General features: G+C 45.4%; 1 protein-coding gene across 1 annotated transcript in view; it reads left to right on the top strand.

Moving 5' to 3' along the window:
- The first annotated feature begins 870 nt into the window (after positions 1 to 870).
- The window catches only part of LOC103074695 (coiled-coil domain-containing protein 180-like), a 55,873-nt gene continuing 35,123 nt past the window's right edge, over positions 871 to 21,620 (top strand). Inside the window, 3 exon segments of the mRNA XM_082931036.1 lie at positions 871 to 984; positions 17,047 to 17,122; positions 18,864 to 18,964. Coding sequence (XP_082787162.1) covers positions 965 to 984; positions 17,047 to 17,122; positions 18,864 to 18,964 — 197 coding nt within the window. The 5' untranslated portion in view covers positions 871 to 964.

Here is a 21,620-nt window from a genome sequence, read left to right on the forward strand (position 1 = left end):
TAGCTAGGACAACACTAGCTGCTGTAACAAATAAGCTGGCACTTCATTGACTTATTACAATAGACCTTTATTTCTTGCTTATGGACAGTTGGTGTAGAGGACAGCTTCCTCTACATGGTGATTCAGGGACTCAGGCTCCTTCCCATCCCATTCCTTTAGGACCTTTGGGTCCTAAACCAGCAGGTGTGGGAAGGAGAGGGTAGAAAAAACACACTTGCTTCTTAACTGTCTTAGCCCAGAAGTAACACACATCACTTCTGCTCACATCCCATTGGTAGCCTTGATCCTGTGTTTATTCCTAGACTCCTGGGTGGGCTGGGGAGTATGCCCCCTGGCTGGGCAGGTCCTTGCCAGCAACAGCTTCACTTTATGGCAAGGGAGCAGGAATTCCTTGTGGACAGCTAGCCCCGGTTCTGCCACATGGGTGGGGTTCAGTTTTGAACTTGTCTCCAGCCACTTGTCCCAGCAAATTGTCTTGTTTCCAAGGAGAATCTTGAAGCCAGTGGTGCTAGTTTCCTAGTTTATTGCCTTGAGGCAGAGTCCTACTTTATTGCCTGTAATAATTCTTACAGCTAGCCGAAGAGGCCTCAACTTCTGGGCAAAGCTCCAGTAGCTCAAGGAGCCAGTGCCCACAGCCAGTGAGGGCTAAAAGAGACAGCAAGAGTCCTGGAGAGAGGAACTAGAAGGGCAGTTCCTGCTTCTGCATGAGAAAGCACGGGAAGGGCGGTCGAGCGGAAGAATAGCCAGTATTGTTCCTAGACAAGGAAGAAGGCCACCCACTTGCTCTCATTTCTCTGGTAAATATTTGACTGGATGTTTGCCTTTTGCTGAAGTTTTACTTTTGGGCTCTGGGCAGAACGTCAGAATATCAGAAGCAGTCATCACCAAGAGGCAAGAGAAGCCCAAAAACAATCCAGAGAAGCAGATTGCTCACTAGAGCTGCAGGCAGTGCTTTTCTACCAAGATGCTTTCCTCAAACGCAAGGTGAGTTATCAGGGTCAGGCTTGAGACAAGTCATGCTGGACAACAACTGTATGTTCCTGGCAACTGTATTCTTCTTTTTCTTTTGGCCATATGCCCTGACCAGGGATTGAACCTGGGCCCCTGCCAGTGAGAGCACCGAGTCCTAACCACTGTACCGCCAGGGAGTTCCCCCTTTTTTTTAATTAAAAAAATTTTAATTGATGTATAGTTGAGGTACAGTATTAGTTACAGGTGTACAATGATTCACAATTTTTAAGTGAATACCCTCCAAATCCATCCATGTTGTTGCAAATGGCAAAATTTCGTTCTTTTTATGGCTGAATAGTATTCTATTGTACATATGTTCCACATCTTCTTTATCCATTCATCTGTTGATGGACACTCAGGTTGCTTCCGTATCTTAGCTATTATGAATAGTGCTGCTATGAACATTGGGGTGCATGTATCTTTTTCAAATAACTGTTTTTGTTATTTTCTGATATATATCCAGGAGTGGAATTGCTGGGTCACGTGGTAGTTCTATTTTTAGTTTTTTGCAAAACCTGGCAACTGTCTTCTTTGCTATGGTGATTCATGGAACCGGGAGGAGGGCATGGTTTACCTAATTTGTAGGCAGCGGGCACGATGGGTCAGTGAATAGATTTCTGTGCACCTTCAGTTTAGAGCCACAGAGTGGAGAGGGAAGAGCGCAGATACGGTGTTAGCGGACCTGGGCTTGAGTCCTGGCTGTGTAGTTTCTAGCAGATCTTAAAGCCTTGGTTTCCTCATCTATTAATCAGGTGTAATAACCCCTGTCCTACCTAACCCACAGCTTTGTGAAGATCATCTGAGAAAAGAGTGTGAAAGGACTTTGAGAGCTGTACAGTCCCATCTAGAAGCATTCTCACTCAAACATATAAACTTAAACACTTCATTTTAAATGATCGCAGAACTAAAAAGGCTGCTCAAAAATAGAACAAAAATTAGAGCCATCACTTTCTGGTGTCATAGTGTTCTCTGTTTAGATTGTCAAAGGATGTTATTGTGGGGATGGAAAAATAATTTTCCCTTCTAGGGAAGGAACCCTTCTAGGTTCTTGACTGAGACACCCCTGTAATAAAAAGATTAACAGGAGAAAAACAAATTTAATTATATGTATGCCTCCTGTATACATGGGAGATACCCAGGAAAATAGAGTAACTCCCCCAAATGGCTGAAGCTGTCACCCTAAATACCATCTTCAGCTAAAGACAAAAGAAAATGTTGGGGTTGAGGAGTTAGTTATAGGAGGTTATCAGGAAAAGCACAGTAAACAAGAGTAACGTCATTATTCAGATTTAAATAATTGTTTTCTACATTGATAAGAGTTTCTAGAGATAAGGTCATCTTATCTTGTCTACCTTATCTACCATTCCTGGTACAGTGAGGAAGACACCCTTACAAACAAGAGATTTCCCCCATACATGTAAATGTCTCCTGCAAAAATCTCCATTTTTAGAGCTTCCCCCTATGTCTGCAGTTTCTTAAAAATAACCACCTTAAAATAATCCTTATACTGAAGAGGCATATCTTGGGGTGACAAATTCTGCCCCCCTTCATCCCACCTTTGAAACTTCAAACAAGTTTCATAGTCCAGACGCTGAGTTGACAAATTGCTCCATATCTCATTGAACCTGTCTCAGTAGTGAGAATAGGTCAGCTTAGTTAAACAGTTGTGTCTCATTTCAGGAGGTGGTCTTGCAGGTGTGCTCCCAGAGTTAGGTCTAGATAGTGCCAGTGGTCAGGTATTTATTAAGAGGCATTTCTATGGAAACAAGAAAACCAAAGCTTAATGGTTGGAGAAGACTCTAAACCACTTTCTGAGCCCAGGAGGCAGCCAGTCAAGAAGATTTTCTATATGTTAGGGTTGAAACATCTTTTGCAGTTTGAGTGTCTCTGATGATGTCATCAGGTGTTCAGTTACACTTTCTGAGTGGCCCACATAGCAACAGGCACAAACGATGTCTAAATATGAGCTGTTATGGTGATTTCTCTGAAGTTTATATCAAGCCATTCACATTCAGTTTGCAGGGTTTCAGGGAAAAGGGTAGCTTTTGTTTTTAGTGATTCCAAGTCAAAAAGGTGGGAGAAAATTGGAAACATTAGTTTGGAGATTTGTAGCCGGATATTTGAGGAAACTAGAATTTAGGATCCAGTCCAGTTTACGGTAGAAAACAAAACCTCAGAGACAATTAACAGAACTAGAATCTTATCTACAAGTGTGTATTATAGTTTCTACTGAAACATAATTTTTCTAAAATCACCCTTATTTCTATCAAAGATAGCTAAATGAAGACTAATTTGTTCACAAAATAGGTCTAGTTTCAATAAACTTGTCCCGATTATTTGTGCAAGCACAGCAAGAATAGCAATTGACCATATAGGGTCTTTTAAATATTCTTTGCTGGCTTTTCATAAAGAATTTCAGATTGAACTTTTTTTTTTTTTTTTGTGGTACACGGGCCTCTCACTGTTGTGGCCTCTCGTGTTGCGGAGCACAGGCTCCGGATGTGCAGGCCCAGCGGCCATGGCTCATGGGCCTAGCCGCTCCGTGGCATGTGGGATCTTCCCGGACCGGGGCACGAACCCGTGTCCCCTGCATCAGCAGGCGGACTCTCAACCACTGCGCCACCAGGGAAGCCCCAGATTGAACTTTTAAAAAGCATCTAGAGGTCAGGAAGCCAAGCCAAAGACTTTCCATCAGACTTTGCCTTAATGCTTATAGAATTGGGTTGATTCCTCTCTTCTTGAGGCCCCCCAAGTATCCTGTACCTGCCAGGAAGGGACTTTCCTTACTAACCTGGTAAGACTGTCAGGAACCCTGAAAGCAAGGTACCAGGCTGTTTTTCCAAGGGGTTTTATTGACTCTATAAACTCAGCCTTAATTATTTAAAACTGTCTTGTCATATCTGAATCTTCTCAAATCTGACATTCCAACCAAAGCTTTGATAATATAACAAATGTTTCCATTTGTGCCCTGTTACAAGAAGAATAGATTCTTATTAACTTATGCAAATAAATATTTTGTCATAAAGAACATTCACTAAGCTTCCAAATTCTGAAGGGATCAGGTAGGGAGAAAAAGTAATTGTTTCATCCTTATTCACAAAGGTACACTTTATCAAATTGCTCTAAGTCATAGGTAGCTTAAGAGAAAAAGTTTCCTTAATATTAAAGAACTTAATCTGGAAAAACAAAACATTAAAGAGCCAACAGTGTTTCAGGCAAAAAGTCATAAAATTATAATCATCATCATCAGTTCGTTCAGTCTGTTATTAATTCTTGTTCTGCTTAAATCCAGTTTTTTCATCAGTTCTGGAGATTCTTACTCAGTTCATTTTTATGATCTTAAAGTTATCAGAAATCTGTGCTTGCCAGCATCCTTTCCATGAATCTCCTTGAAGGTGAAGCACACTTGCAAACACTTCTGCAAAAGCATCAGAGTAAAACAGTAACTTCTGTAAATGACAAAGACTTAAAAGTGGCCATGGTTAAAGATCTGATTAGAGTTCATTACAATGCGATTGACAAAGAAATTTGGTTATCTCTGTAACAGACAACATTCTAGTTATTATTAAGGTAATTACTAGAATTATGACTGATTAACATTATACCAGACATATCAGAATTTTAGGAATTTCATACAATTTCTGGAATGCTTATATACCTATACAAATACAACATAAAGAAGGCTTAGGGGGCTTCCCTGGTGGCGCAGTGGTTGAGAGTCCGTCTGCCGATGCAAGGGACACGGGTTCGTGCCCCGGTCCGGGAAGATTCCCACATGCCGCGGAGCAACTGGGCCCGTGAGCCACAACTACTGAGCCTGCGCGTCTGGAGCCTGTGCTCTGCAACAAGAGAGGCCGCGACAGTGAGAGTCCCGCGCACCGCGATGAAGAGTGGCCCCCACTTGCCACAACTAGAGAAAGCCCTCGCACAGAAACGAAGACCCAACACAGCCAAAAATAAATAAATTTATAAAAAAAAAAAAAAGAAGGCACAGAGAAAGTACTCAAGTTTTCTCCAAGGAGTTTTGGGGTATATTTGCCTATTATTAGAGGTCTAGAGTAATTACTATTTAAAATTGTCCTTCTTTTTCTTAAGTGCAGTACAACTCTGTTTCTGAAATCCCAATATCTACAAGTATTTTAAGATGGAAAGGGGAGATTTGGGGATTGATAAGGTTAGGTGGACTTTGAGTTGTTTCTAGAGCCACATTTCTGGTTTTGTAGAGATTTGCAAGACAAAGACAATTGTTTTCTATTTCAGAGAATTGGGTTGTAACCTGAATGTCAAGAGACTGACCCACCCATCCAACTAAACTTGCTGCTTTGTATAAGGGTGATTTCCTACTGAGATGGAGATCAAAAGATTTCTACATTAGAGAGCTTCAGGGTTTAATAGACTGAAAAAGTCTGTCTAAGGTGTTTTAAACAAAGGCCTTATTTCTGAGTGCATATTCAACCTTGGACCAATTCACCTTAGGGGGGAAAGCTCTACAATTGCTCTATCAGCCTCTGAATATCAGCCTCTTTTGAACCATTTCCGAGTCATTTGTAGGAGGGCCTGGGAGAGATTCTGGCTGTCTGATTCCTCTGTGAGGGTTTTTTTCCCAGGGGCCCGCCTGGCTTGCCGGCTAACTACGGTATAATCATGTGTGGGAAGAATACCCCTTAACAGCCAATCTAGGTCTCTGTGAGTGGGGTTGTGAGTGGTCACTGGTCTTTCCAACTCCTCTCTTAGTTTGGTAGGATCTTCTGAAAGCAGAGGTAAAAGGGCTTTGTAATTGAGAAGATCTGCGTTTACTTCACCTCTCTAAAGCTTTATCCTTGAAGTTGGAATAATAGTCCATGCTGCATAGGTTGTAAAAAGACTGAGATAATAACTGTAAAGACCATACATAGCCCAATGTCCAGCATGTGATAAACCTTCAATGAACGATAGCTGTTATCATTGTTATTTTACTAAGTGAAAAGAAATGAAAATGAATGATGCTTTATTGGACAGTTAAGAATGGTAGGGAGCAGAAAATGGGCTTTTGTCTTCTTCAATCACCAATTTTTTTGCATGGTAACTCTGTCTGAAGTTGTCAGATAGGCGTGAAAACACTCCCATACACTCCCTCCGAAAGGAGGGTACCTACCAGGCGCAGACCATTCCTCTCAGTACAGTAAGCTCAAAATGAATGGGCAAGGTCAAAAGGAAAATAAACAGAGATCTGGACACACAGAAGAGAAAACAGAGAGGCCCTGGGAGAAGACGGAATAAAGACAGGCCAGACACAAAAGGTCAATCAATATCTCATCTTAAAATTAGCACCCGTAGGGACTTCCCTGGCGGTCCAGTGGTTAAGACTCCACCCTTCCAATGCAGGGGGCGCGGGTTGGATCCCTGGTCCGGGAACTGAGATCCCACATGCCGAGCGGTGGAAAAAAAAAAAAAAAAAAAAAAAATTAGCACTTGTATTTGAGTCCCACTGTGGACAAGTGACAGGCTCCCTCTGACCTGTGCTCTCTGAGGATCCAGTGAGACCTTGGAGATGAGAGTGCTTTATAAACTGTAAAGCACTGTTATTTCCCGCAGTGCCCTGCTCAGAACAGGGGAAGATCTCGCAGCCCCTCTGCCCTGGGGGAGAGCTCTGTTCCCAATTTGACTGAGCTGATTCTGTTTCTCTGAGTCAGTTAACCAGGTGGTGGTGGAGCCAAGGCACCCAGCCAGCGTGTCCAGCTCTTTGGTACTGTGGCTCCGGCACCTGTGTCTCTCCGTAACGTCAGTGTCCACGCCCCGTACCCTGGGAGGGGCCCCAGGGTCTGCTGGGGTCCAGGCTGCTGCTTGGAATCCTCCACTCCCACCTCATGGAATAGCGTCTGTGGGAGGGAGTTGTAGGGAAGGTGGAAGCAGGCCTGAGAACCAGCAAGCATGGTGCTTCCCAGTTAACAAAGCACCATTCATACCCATTCTCTAATGATCTAGGAAAGTAGATCACACCCATTCTACAGATGAAGCAACCAAGGCTTCAGGAGGAGAAATGATTCACCCCAGGTCACAAGGTCTCTGACTCCAAATCCCAGGCTTTTTCCTCTGGGCAGATCTGAGGACCCACATGGGCATGAAAACCCACCTATACACACTGTCTGGTGGAGGTTACCAACCAGAGCCGAGAATTCCTACCTATAAAGCAAGGTCCAAACGGATGGGAGTAGTCAAGGTAAAGAAGCAGAAAACAGATTTGGACACACAGAGAAGACAGAGGCCCTGGGGAAAAAATGGAATCAAAAAACGGTATCGGGCTTCCCTGGTGGCGCAGTGGTTGAGAGTCCGCCTGCCGATGCAGGGGACACGGGTTCGTGCCCCGGTCCGGGAGGATCCCATATGCCGCGGAGCGGCTGGGCCCGTGAGCCATGGCCGCTGAGCCTGCGCGTCCGGAGCCTGTGCTCAGCAACGGGAGAGGCCACAACAGTGAGAGGCCCGTGGTTTGGGGCATGTTGAGGTTTAGGGAGCTGAAGAGTACCCAGGAAGGGCTTTGAGGGATGGGGGCTTAGCGATATCCTTGTCCTCATTAAATAATTTTAGAAGGGAAGCGTCAAGCTATCTATTTGGGATTTGATTCAGCTTGGTGAACTTGTGTTAAAACAAAGGATACTTTCTCTGCCTGTAAAAAAAAAAAAAAAAAAAAAAAAAAAAAAAGGTATCAATGTGTGTTTCATTATGGAACTTCCCCTGATTCTCAGAGAGTCACTGAAAGCGACAGACAGGGACAAACCAATAGGCAATAAGAGAGAGAAGCACAGAAAGACACATGGAACTTTCTGGGAAGGCTGTCAGAGGCAAGCCTGAGGGGGATGGAGGAGCTGGGAGGAAAACAGAAGGGACCGTCAGCAAGGTGGCAGCCTATGTGGGTTTTGTGATAGTCGTGGACTTTATTTTATTTAAAAAATTTAAACTTTTTATTATGGATGTGTACATATTTATACAAGAGAAGAGAAAATAATATAAAGAACCCCCTATTCCCATCACCCGACTCCAACAATTGTCAACACATGGGCAGTCCCCTGGACACCCCTGCCCACTCCCCCTCCTCAGACAGCCTCATGGATTTCATCATGGATTTCATCTTGAGAGGGAGTTTGCTTTCCCCCACACCATTCTTAAAGCTGTGCATACACCAATCTTCACATTCTTAAAGCTGTGCATACACCAATCTTCACAAGCCCCCGCAATTCTCATGTCTTTGTGCTGAAAACTCACACTGCCCTGGCCGTAGGAACAGAAAAATTCATTGAAGAGTCATGGAGGATGACAGCTATCAGTTAATTACGTGGTCATCCACGTTGCCAGGGTTCAAGTCCTGGCTCCACTGCTCACTGGCTGGGTGAGCTTGGACTTGTTTCCTCATCTTCTGGAGCCTCAGTTTTCTCATCTGTGAAATGGGGTGATGATGGTACCTCTCACAGGCCTGTTGTGAAGCTGAAATTAGTTAATAAAAGCATAACCCTTAAGGTATAGCTTGGTGCACAGTAGGCCCTTGAGAAACATTAGCTTTCCATCTATCCATTTAGGAAACGTTAGTGGGCACCTGCTGTTGCCACACATGTTGGGCCAGGAGCTGTGCACATGAGAAGAATGAGGAAGGTCCCTGGCCCCTAGTATCTCCCCATCCAGTGGGGGACACAGACACATGAAAAGACTTTTCCATACAGTGGGCTGGCTCCTGTGACTGTGGGCTGAGTCCCAAGCAGTCCAACCTTCTCAATTTACAAGTGACCAAACTGAGACCACGGGCCCCCCTGAGCCTAAGGAGCCACAGCACTTAGCAGCAGAGCTGGGTGGCCTCGAAATGGTTTTTCCTGGCCAGCCACCTTTATGTGAGAGCCTCAGAGGAAGCTGGTGGCTCTGGAGGACAGCGGGGCCAATCTGGGCATGGGTGCTCTGGGCCCCCCTGCCTGCAGTGTGGAGCAGGACACTGGTCACAGGGCCAGGTATGTGCAGCGCTCTGGCTACTGGTTAACAAGGTGAAGGACTTCAGTCCACTGTGTGGTCAGGGGCCCAGGGCAGGGAAGTCCCGGACACCCCCTCACCTAGCAGGAGGCCAGGGATGCCAGGCCAGCTGCCCATGACGTGCACTGGATTGGGGCTGGGGAGGCGCTCAGTCTGGGGACGGCTGACCCCAGATGCTCCAGAGACAGAGGAGCAGATGGGGTCTGGCATCTGAGGAGGTAGAAACAGCCAGTGAGAGTCCCCTTTCAACCCAATGAAAGAAAATCCTTTTCTTTGGTCCAAAAGCAGGGAGTGGATGGGAAAGTTCAATACTGACTGAGCACTGGACTCTCATTATATCTAATTCTCACGGCAGCCTGTAAGGGAGTATTAGATCCATTTTCAGGATGAGAAGAGTAACGCCCAGAGAGGGGCAGGGCCCCTCTATGGGCACACAGCTAATGATTGCTGGAGTGGGGCTCACTCCCAGGTCCAGCACTTTTCCCTCTGGCCCCCCTTACTCGGTGAGATGGAAGAGGCGGCTTGGAGGATTCCCACCACTGGAGGTGCCCAGATGAGGCTTCGTGGCTGCCCATGTGTGGGGGGCTGGAGGCAGGTCCTGGGGGCATTCAAACCACCCATGGCCTTGGGTTCCAGAGCCTTTGAGTGACCAGGCAGGAGTCTGTGAGTCCGTGGCCAAGGGTGGACCGGAGTGTCTCACATCACGGGTGTGGACAGGGTGCAGCTCAGCCGTGTGCTTGCCCAGCACGCAGATGTTTCCCTCTCTCCCGCCCACCTTCCTCCCCTTCCTTCTCCCCTCTTCACTCATTCATTCAGCACTCGCTTGGATTTGTTATGTACCTTGTCCCTAGTCAGAAGCTGGGGGTGGGGTGGGGTGGGGTGGGGGATGGTAGGAGTTCAAAGTGGAATGAAGCATGTTTCTTGCTTATGAAAAGCCCAGTCTGAAAGTGAGAGATTAAGCATGAAAAATGCACCTGTAGCAGGAAGCAGAAGTGATGAGCACCAGAGAGCACGGCAGGCTAAGTCTGGGGGAGGGTGGAGTGTCCTTTCCAGGTGACTCCGGCCTCAGGGGGATGAACAAAGAGGCTGGTGCAACAGTTCCAGACAAGTGATAGGGCCTGAGCTAAAGAGTTTCCAAATGACCTTACCTGCTGTCTGTCCGTCAGAGCAAGGCCTGGTATTCGGGAACCCTGCAGTGCAAAGACCAATACTTGCTGAAGGTGTCAGGAGTCAGAGGCCTTCAGGGGTTCACAGCCCCTACCCTAGCAGTCCCCTCATAGTCAAGTCTTTTTTTTCCAAACAGCTGGTTGACACCCATTCGCGGGTTGTAAAATTAATTTCGTGTTTACGGCCAGCATTTTACAAAATGGGATAGAAAAGAACAAAATGAATAGAATTGAATTGAATTAAAGTTACCAGAGATCATATTAATGGTATTGTTTTATGAAAATTTGTTTTGCACACATGTATCTGAATGGGGTCATAGCTATAATGTATATTTGACTTGTAGTCAAAAAACTTAAAAACACTGATCTGGTCCAACCCCCTCATTTTGCAGAGCTTTGGGAGAAGAGGGTAGGGTGGGGCACTGGCCCCCTCCTGTGTTCTCTCTACTAAACTTGTCTTTCTCCTAAAGCATAGTTTATATTGACATAGGTCTCCATACTCAGCCATCCTCATTATTCCTGACCACTCCCAGAACCAGTGTCCCATCTGCCCAGTGGTGTGCCAGGAAATGTGTAGTAACTGGCTCCCTGAAAAAAGTATGCATATACGTACATAAGTTTAATATAAATTGTACTGTTTGAATAGATTATCACACAAAATTTACAAATAATAAAATATACAATGATCTTTCTTGCAGATTGCACAGAGCCAATTAAATCTCAAAGAATGCTTTCATTGTTTTTGTTTTGTTTTTGTTTTTTTTTTGCTTTCATTGATTTTTGCCAAATTCTTGTGTCTGTAGACAACCTGCCATTGACCCGTGAGGGTATTTTCGACGTGAATGTTTGTTGATATTTTTATTGACATTAATGAGTAACACAAATGTGAAACCATGGAGACAAGGTATATATAAGTCAGAACTTCACTCATTTGTCAATGTCAGTTGCCAGCAACTATTTTTTGGATGAATGGGATAAGAGTTTTAAGCTCTAGAAGAATGTTTCCTTTTTTTTTTCTTTTGCTATTCACAATGTAATGGCTACAAACATATGTTTAAATTTAATCTGCCTTGTTAACATTTTCTCTGTCACTTTCTAGACGGTCTGCAGAATAGTAAATCAAAGCCTGATTTGTAATGTTCACCCATTTCCCTGGTATAAATTCTCCCAGCATGGCTAATTTCAGGCTAACCACATGATGTTGCTGACATGGAGATGTGAAGAGAGGCACGGTAGTGGCACAGACCATAACATAGAGTTTTCATGGTGCAGATATAACAGATGTAAATAACCTCTAGAGAATAAATCATAGCAAAACGTAGCAAAATAGTTAGGAAGGGATGGGTTTTGAGGCTTTACTACCTTCCTTTTAAATAACTTATTTAATTATACATTTATATAATTTAATTTTTACCAATGGTGGTGTTTAACAACCGGCTTGCAAAATTCCTGATAATGTGACAGTTCCAAGCTGGTACAAGCCAGCCTGAGCACACTATTACATCTACCTCCGACCCCAAGGCAGGACTGTGGGGAGGCTGTGTGTTAGAGGATTGATGGGATTCACAAAGGTGGGCCAGGGCTGGCCCAGAGTCAGACACCCCAGCACACAGGCTACTGCATTGCTGGAGGCATCACATGGACGGGCACGTGTGCACACACACACACACTGCACACACCTCTCCCTCCTTCCCAACCCTTCTCTGCACTCAGAAGTGGGAACCAGGTCAGGGTCCCGCTCACTGAGCCCCTTGAGCTGGACCTGAAGTAGTCCTGGGCTTTGTGATGTTTTCTGCTCACTGGCCCTCTCTGGGCCTCAGCTTCCTGAGGGAAGTTCCCATGGAATTGAACAGACATCCCCTTAACCTGTCTGTGCCAGGTGCTGGGCTGGACTTGGGATCAGAGATGAGTCAGCCATAGCCTGGAAGGTCAGAGAATGCTAGGAGCTTCAAGGGGCCACGTGAGCCAGCAGCGGGGGCTGGGAGGATGGTGACATGCAGGGGTGCCTGGCTCCCAGCCTCACCTCCTCCTGGGCAAGTTAGGTAACCTCTCCTGGCTTCAGTTCCTCATTGTGAAAAGGAGGTAATACAATCTACCTCATAAGATTCTTGTAAAGATTAAATAAGGTAATATAAAATAGCAGAATTCCTAGGACATAGTGACACACAATAACGTGACATTAATCAATAAAAGTTATTATCATATGTTTAACTTATGACTATAATTTATTTATTTTATTTATTTATTTTTGGCTGAGTTGGGTCTTCGTTACTGTGCGCAGGCTTTCTCTGGTTGTGGTGAACAGGGGCTACTCTTCATTGCGGTGGCTTCTCTTGTTGTGGAGCACAGGCTCTAGGAGCCTGGGTTTCAGGAGTTGTGGCACGCGGGCTCTGGAGCGCAGGCTCTGTAGTTGTGGCGCACGGGCTTAGTTGCTCCGCGGCACATGGAATCTTCCCGGACCAGGGCTCAAATCCGTGTCCCCTGCATTGGCAGGTGAATTCTTAACCGCTGCACCACCAGGGAAGCCCTAACTTGTGACTATAGAGTGATAATGTTAGGACCAAAGGAATCAGGACTGCGGGAGCACAGAGACACCCCACCAAGGCCATCAGGCAATCAGCGTGGGGTGTTGGAGAAAGGAGTTGGGAACGTAGACGACCCTTACTCTGGATGCACCAGCTGTGTGTCCTTGCTTGTTTCACCCTCATAGCTTTTTATTTTCAATAGTTTTTAAATAATGAAAGATTTGTAATTTATACCCTATCACAGATGAAATCTTGCATGTTTTCACTTTATGCTGATTCCTGGGCAGCTTCCCTTCAGAATGGTGTTTTATTGCTTTGGCATAAAGTCCAGTCTTTTCCCTGATTACAAAAGCAAGCCATTTATTCATTCGACATGTGTTTATTACTGTCTATTTTGTGTCAAGCACTGTTCTAAGCAGCTATCAAGCAATGCATCTGTGTACTACCCTTGGGAAATTCAAGAAAATCATTAAAAAAAAGTAGAATGAATGCAAATCTTACAACCCAGAGATGACCACTCTTCACAACTTGGGATCATATTGTTTTATAATTTTTTTTTTTCACTTAACAGTGTATCATAAACACAGTTCCAAGCTATCATCAGTGGAAATCGGATTTTCTACATTTGGGGCTGCTGTTTGGCTGCTGTCCTGCAAAAGCTGTTTACCCCTCGACAGATCTGCCCCTCAAGCCCTGGACCCACTAGGAAGCAGTATGAGTCTCAGAGACCAAGAAGGGGCTCTCAGTGGCCTTCTAACTTGGATTGACTCCAGTACCTGCTTCATCTGTTCACTGCTGGAGTGAAAGCATAGCTATGGACCCCTTATTTAGAGAGCTACACTCTCTACTGTCCCTGAGCTCACCTGTTTCTAGCTACTGCCAGACTAACTCTCAGCTCTGCCCTCCAAGCAAAAGACCGGCTCAGCAGTGAATCTGTGTAGGCAGAGTCACCCTGATGAAAGAGTTCTGTGGGTCTGTATATCCTAATATTAGAAATTGCCTTTCTTTATTAAATGAATTCCATTTCCTTTATTGATTAAATGAAGAAATCAAGTTTAGTCTGATCCTGTTTTTGCTTGAAACTACAGGTTATAAACACACATAATTATGGAAGGAGAAAGGGCTTTTAGTTACTACTTTATACATTTGTAAGTATTTTGAATGTTTTACGATGAACATATATTACATTTAAAATGTTATACACACATATGAGGGAGGGAGGGAGGCAGGAAGAGTTGAGAATCTTAGCATTCTAGTAGCTGAATTCAGGCACCTCTCTGATTATTTCCGTAGTGTATATTTTTTAGAAGTAGAATTCCTAGAAATGGAATTGCTGTATTTAAAGGTTCTTGGTGTATATTGCAAAGTTAATCCTCAGAATGGTTATACCTCCCTACACTTCTGATTACCAGCAAATGAATACCAACTTGTCTTAACCTTCGCTAATGCTGGGTAGCAGCGATCCCCAACCTTTTTTGGCACCAGCGACCGGTTTCATGGAAGACAGTTTTTCCACGGAAGCGGGGCGGTAACGGGGTGGGGGTGGGGGGGGGGGCGGGGGTGGAAGCGGGGGCGAGATTCCTGTGTGTCCGTCTGCATTCATCAGTCGTGGGAGAGGCAAAACGATGTTCCCTCAAGGATCCGAGCCTTCTGAGTTCTTGCCTGAGAAGCCCCTGTCCCCCCGCTCACCCGCAGCTCACCTGCTGTGCGGCCCGGGTTTGTAACAGGCTGTGGACCAGCACCGGTCCATGCCTGGGGCTTGGGGACCCCTGCTGGGTGGTATTGTTAATAACTCCCACTTTAATAGATAAGACAGCATTTCATCTTAATTTCTCCTTTTATTACTAGTTGAAATTCTAAAAATTTATTGAATATTTGTATTTCTTCTTTGTTGGTGGCTTAATATTCTTTGGACAGTTTTGTTCTTGTGGTGTTTCAATTGTAGTCTTTATTTCATTTTTTTCTCTTCCTGTATTTGCTGGAGTGATTGAATTTTCATTCCTTCATATACACTTCTTAATACATTGATTTACTTTCTATTTATATCCTTCTAGTAGCTAACTGTGGATTTTTAACATACTTACTTAGAATTATATTTTACTTATAAAGCCCAAAAAGAGAAAGCAGGTTTCTACATCATCTTTCTAAGCATGACAAGAACTTGGTCATCATTTCACTTCCCTTTGTATCTAATTCTGTTCCTACCCACCTCTCCCTTCTTCCATGTGGGGTATCATCTGGTATTTCAACTCCAAATTGGCATTTCAAACATTTTATTTCACAATAATTACCTAGATATTTAACAATACATTTTCCTAATTTCTCTGTTTGTTATTCCTCTTAAATTCTTCCCCTTCCTCCTAGATTTACTTGACAATTTCCTCCAATATTTCTTTCAATGAAGGTCTTTCTGAGTCTTTGTGTTTCTAAAAATGTATGTATATATGTGTATATATTTAAAGTCCTGTGCTCAGGAATAATGGGAAGTTTTGCTAATTACTTTCTGAGGCTTTTTGCACCCTTCTACTTCCTCCTAGGTTCATTCTTCTTGTAGAGAATTTCCTCTACTCCTTATCTCAGAGAGGTTCTGTATTAACTTCATTTCCTTAGGAGTAAGCTCCTCTATCTGTTGAAGTTTTGGCTCCCTTTGGTTGTGTAATCTTTCCTCATGTTTGATGTTTCTGGGTTGGGTGCTTGTCTTTGTGCTGGAGCTTCCACTGGGGTATTTGTTTGGGAGTGGGTGGCAGCTGCTGCCACAGCTAGTACTAAGGCGTGCTTTCAGTGCAGCAGGATGGAGGTAGGATGTACCGCTTGATGGGGTACCTCAGCAGCTGATCTACATCCAAAGCACCCCGTCCTTCCCAGGTGCCACCTGTGATCTGGAGTACTGCCTTTCTCTCTGTGACCCATGTACACTACTCCCAGAGAGGTTAACCCCATTGCCTCTGGTCGGTCAGCAGGGTGGGAGGACTCTTGGGTCTCTGTGAGACCCCAATTCATCATTCTGTGGTCTGTCGGCACCCCTGCCTGCATCAGCCTCTTGCATATGAGTGTAGAGCACTTTTCTGTGGTCACAGCCTGTAGCCATGCTGGCTGATGCTTTTTCTCTTTGATCTAGTCCTAACTGCTCTCCATCATTCAGCATCTTCCAGTAGTTTCTGTGTCCCTGATAGATTCCCTTCTTGTTTTCAAATATGGCTATTTTTTTTTTCTTAAAAAAAAAATCTTTTCTGCTATTTTGAGGGTTTTTGTAGAACGAGGAGACTGATGTATGTGCTCAGTTTACTTTCCTAAAAACAGAATTCTAAATTTTATAGTTCTATCACATTTCCGACAGCATGAGTCACCCTCATCTCCCCCCACCACTTCTAGGTTGTCTCATTCCTATGTTTAGACATCACCGTGGAGTACTGGAATTTAAAAAACTTTCAGGGAAGTATGCCATGCTCATGGATTCCCAGAGGAATGCTCTTCCCTGAGACTTCTGGGAAAAGTGGGAGCTGACCGGGAAGGAAGCCTGAGGGATGGCCAGATGGATGCTGGAGGAGTGAGGCACAGAGTGAGCAAGGATCTGGAGGGTGAGCGTTTGCTGAGGTGGTGCAGTGCAAGTCAGAGCAGCGATAGCGAAGTGTGGCGGGAGCCCATAAGGGAGCAGGTCCCTTTCAAAGAGAGGCCAGGAAACTGCTGTTATGTGTTTCACACACGAGACCCCAGCAGCCTTGTCCTGCAGACTCTGAGGTCTGGAGAGGACAGAGTCCACAGTCAGTTGTCCAGATGACCACTGTCCTGCCCCAATAGCCCAGCAGTGAATCAGAGTGAGCAGATGCTTCTTGGCCTCTGGCTACGAAAAACCATGTCCAAAGGCTGGTTTCCTGTGAAGTTACCGAAGCTTAAGTCTCAGGGGCCCTCACTTGCACAGGACCCTACCAAGGCTCTAGGAGGGTGGGAGGCACCTTGGTTAAGTGTTTACATGGTGATATGTTTTCCTTAAAATATGAAAAGATACGATATTTTTGTAGTTTTATTTGAAAAGGACATCCAAATAATATAAGCTTTCGGTGCCAAGGAACCTGAATCTGTCCATGACTGTGTCATCAAGAAAAGAAGGAGTTAGATCCAGTTAGTAGGGCAGTTGTATAGATAATTAAGCTGGAGAAAGAGATATGAAAGAAGATAATCCACTTAGGGAAGACACATCACAGGTGAGTGGCACTGACTCAGAAACAGAAGTTAAAAAAGATCAGATGATCTCAGTGGGCCACAAGCCAAATTCCTGACAGTGATGCTCAAGGCTGAAGGGTCAATGACTGCAGCAGTGACTGATGATGTGAATGTGTGTTTTGGTTGTTTTTCAGGACCAGGCAGCTAAATGGCACTTGTGCTAGCTCGGTGGACATGGAGCTCTTCCTCCATTACTCCCTCATCCCATCAGTAAGTGAAGGCAGGGGAGGGTGGATGAGGGAAGAGAAGGGGAGCTGGGGTGCTCCCATACGCAGTCTCCCAAAGCGATCTGAATAGGTCAGCAGAGACTTGCTCTCTTACATTATGCGCTAAAAACACAGGCAGAAGAAGGCTTTGAAGGTCCCAAGAGTCAGGGGCACTGACTTTTAGGGGAGTCAAAAAAGGCTTTTCTGAGGAAGCAGTGCTGGATCTGAGGTCTGTTGGGAGACGTAATGAAGAACATTTCAGGCAGAGGGGAGAGCATGTGCAAAGGCTCTGTGGCGGGCGGGAGCATGGAGAGTGTGAGGAGCTGAGAAGGCTGGCGTGGCTGGAGTGGGGAATTGGAGGTGGGCAGGGCCAGGCCGTGTATGAAAGATTTTGTCTTTGTTCTAAATACAATGGGAAGTAGTGGAGTGTTTCTGGCCCAAGGATGGTGTGATCAGATTTATGTATTGAAATGATCACTCTGTTTGCAAGTGGGGACCAGGTTGGAGGCAGGTAAGAGAGGAGGCAGGAAGACCAGTTAGGAGATAGTTGCAGGGGTCCCGGTGAGGTGATTTTACATCATCCTAGATGATGGTGGTCACCTCCAGAAGTTCAAGGGGTAAAAGCAGTAGAACCTGGTAATGGGTTGGATAGAGAGATGAGGGAGATGGAGAGGTTGAGGATGACTCTTGGGTTTGTAATTTGCACAGCTGGAAGGATGGTGGTATCTGCCATTCACTTGTTAAGGAAAGTTAGAGGGCATCCAAGTTTGTTGTGGATGAAGGAACAGGGCAGGGAGGAAAATCAAGAGTTCCACTTAAGACATACTGAATTTGAGAAGCATTCAACACATCAAAAAGAAATGCCAACTGTGTAGTTGAACATATGATTCTGGACCACAGCTGGGCTGGAGATTCAAGTTTGTGAGTCTTCTGTGTACTTGGTAGCCATTGAAAGTGTGAACATGGATGGGATCACTGAGGAAGAGAGGATGGGGGAGTAAGATGAGTGGTCCTTGGACTGAACCATGAGGAGCTTCACATCTGGTGGTTGGGTAAAGAATGATCCAGCAAAGGAGACTGAGAATTACTGGAAGAAAACCAGAAAAGTGTGGCTGATAGAAGCATAGGGAAGAGAGTATTTCTAAGAGGAAGAAGAGGTCAACACTGAATGCTGCTGTGAGGTCAAGCAGATTTGGGCTTAATGTTTACATTTGGATTGAGCAACAAGGTGGTAATTAGTGACTTTGGCCAGAACTGCTTCCGTGGAGTATGGGAGTAGAAGCCATGTTAGGGGGTCAAAGAGCAAGTGAGAGGTGAGGAAATGGAGACAGCAAGTGTAGATAATTCTCAGGAATTTTCCAGTAAAAGAAGAAAAGGGGCATCAAGTATAGGAGAATATGACTGAATCCACAGGAATAAAAAGCAAAGAAGGATTTGCAACCTGAAAGTGATTACCCATTTTTTACGGTTGAGGCCACTGAGGTTCAGAGAAGTTAAGTCTCCCTCCCAGCCAGTATGTGGGAGAGACTGTATTTGAACCCATGTCTGTTCAGAGCAACACAAAGGAAAGCTCAGTACAAAACATTCTGGAAGCTCAACGGTGCATGCAGCCAGCTCTCCAAGTCTGGAGTTTGAGTCCTAGACATTCTGAGTGCTTCGCTCACCCACACACTCTTCTTCAGCGAGGGTACCGAGGGGCTAAGGATGAATGTTCCCTCTGACAAACTCATCTTCTCTTTCTATAGCTTTTCATCATTTTGGTCTTGTCCCTTCTCCAAAGACGAGAGCACCATAGACAGAGAGATGACGCTTCTTACCTCCTGGGTAACCGCTTCAGAATGATCATGTGAGTTGAGGCAAGGTCCATCACTACAGCTTGGGGTACTCTGTGTTTGGGACCAACACCATTTGTAAGACTAGGCTAACCACCAGTTACCTCCCCACCCACCTCTACCCTGCAGTGGACAGCCCTGCCCCTCCCTGACCCAATCCACCCAAGGCCCAGAGAGTTCAGAATTGGCTTCCAAGCTACTGCGCCCTCAGCACCCAGGGATGCCCAGAAGTGCTTAAAACAATTCGAAGAGGCTCAGCTCACTATGGGAAAGGCCTTCCCACACTCAGCACCATGGCTACCCCAAGAAGCAGGGGGGAGAGAGTTCCCTGTCACTGGTGGCAGCAAGCCTCCTTGTTGGGATGGAGGCATGAGACATGCCCCAGGAGAGCCCGCTGGACCAGGGAGCTTTCAGGGCCTTTCCAACTCTGCCATTCTGAATCTCTGCTCCCCTTCTCACATTTTTCCTTGAGTTCTAATTGTTCACCTCTCTGCCTCATCACCCTCTAATTGCTACTAATGATGATGATGATGATGCAATTAGCATTTATTGCATACTGACTCTGGCCCAGGCATTGAACCATCTGCTTTGCCTACGCTACTAGGATGGACCCCAGCATGGTGGAGGTTATTATCCTCATGTAATGGATGAGCTAGCTCAGGCTCAGAGAAGTTGAGTCACTTGCCCAAGGCCACAGAGCTACCAAGTGACAAGAGCTTTAACCCAGGTCTGGTCGCTTTTGGCTCTGATTCTCCCAGTGTCATAACCTGAGAAGACTCAAGGATGTGAACACACTCAGGTCTCAGCCTTGGGCTCTGGAGAAGGGAGAGGAATGTCAGGATGGAGTCTAAGGGTGATCTGACCTTTGCGGTGAGAGAAATCCAACAACAATGTCCATATACCATATACCAGCCCAGAGTAGCAAACATTCTGGTTACCACCCATTAGAGCAGTCAGCCTCTCCCAAACTGCCAGGTCTAAGCCACATTGGCTGAGGCAAGAGAGAGACTGAGGCTGGTGGATAAAGAAGATCTTCAGACTTTGCCCTGGGCATATGGCATTGTAGGGCCTGGTGTAGGACTTTTTAAGTAAGACCGCTATGTGGATCATGTTAAACTGCTTTGAATTCAATTAATAAAGGCACAGTTTTCTTGCTCTCTGGCCACTTTCTTATGAAAAGCCCTACTTTCCTGAGTAATTTTAGCTCACCGTCTTCACCCATTAATAATCCTTCGCATGTGCATGACGCTCCACAGTTTATAAAGCAGGTCTTCATTTGCCATCCACAGTGTCTCTGTGATATGAGCAGAGCAGGGGTGTCATCTCTGTTGTAAAGATAGGGAGACTGAGTCCCACATAGCGCTTATGTACTACAGGTGGAATTGATTAGAATTCAAATCAGTTCAACAAAGTGCGTGTCCACGAACGTGCAGTGAACAGCTACTCTTTTCAAAGCCCTATGCTAGGTCCCACTCCAGAGGAGTTTATAGTTCACTAAACAAGTGATAAGAAAAGCATGGACATGAACTTAGCGCTGAGGGGACCCAAGCAAGGTAGCAAGTAGGTGTGCCTGATTGGGAGTGGGTTGTCAGGGAGGTTTCTGAGAGGGGTGCTCCCTGAGTTGTGCCTTGAAGATGAAGACGAGCCAGCCAAATGGAACAGGAAGGTGGCGTCCAGATCCTGACTCCCAAGTCCCCACCTGCAGTACCCTTCCCTTCCTGCCACCTTGAGTTTTCATTAAGCCCGCTTCAAATGGCACTCCAGTGGGGAAAGCCTTTTCTCTTTGTCTCAAATGCAATTGCTTTCTCTCATGTAGACAAAGCTCTTTTGGTTAGAGGAAACAGATATCCACTCAAGCTTGTTTGCATAAAAGGAAAAGAAAGGACTTTTTATAAAGTTACAGAGATCTCACAGAAACTGGCAAGGTTGGCCTCATGGGAACTAGAGCTCTTGAGATGGGCGTCTCTGGGAGACGGATTCTACTTTTGCCTCTTTGTGTCACTGGGGTCCCTTCAGCACCATTTTACCATTTTCCTCTCTGCCATCTGACTTTATCATCAAACTTAACGATCTCTGCTTCCTCCAAACGTCGGCAAGGCTCAGTTTGGCATGACTTTCCAGAACAGAATTTTAACAGCTGACTGGCTCCTGTCCTCAGAATCACAGATCCAAAATACAAGGCCAGGCATGGTGATTGGCCCATCCAAAGTCAGGTGACCATCTGACCACCCATAGTCCAATCAGCTGTGGCCAGGGAGTGTGATCATATGCAACTAGCATAGCCAGTGATACCCAAACCTTCCCAGGGATATTGGAAAGGAGGACTCCCGTAGACCATGGCCAGGTGCAGGGCAGGTTCCCCCAACCTGTCTGGCACATACTCTTTGTTTTGGTTTCTCAAGTCATACTGCTTGTGTCTCTCATAGATGAAATTCATCCCATTTTGCTTATTGTCATGACTGCTGGTGTCCTTGCTTACGTTTCCCAGACTTGGAGCTTCTCCAGGGCAAGGATTTTGTCTTCCTCACTTTGGTACCCTGAATCTATGCCTAGCCCCCAAATTGGCACAGAGGGCCTCAGGATATGTCAGTTGAAATAAATAGTTTACTACTCAATAGTCCCTCCCCAGAGTGGGGTTGATACTTTGGAAATGAACTGTGGGAAGGAGCC

Source organism: Lipotes vexillifer, unplaced genomic scaffold, assembly GCF_000442215.2.
Source record: "Lipotes vexillifer unplaced genomic scaffold, Lipotes_vexillifer_v1.1 scaffold920, whole genome shotgun sequence".
NCBI classification, from domain to species: domain Eukaryota; kingdom Metazoa; phylum Chordata; class Mammalia; order Artiodactyla; family Lipotidae; genus Lipotes; species Lipotes vexillifer.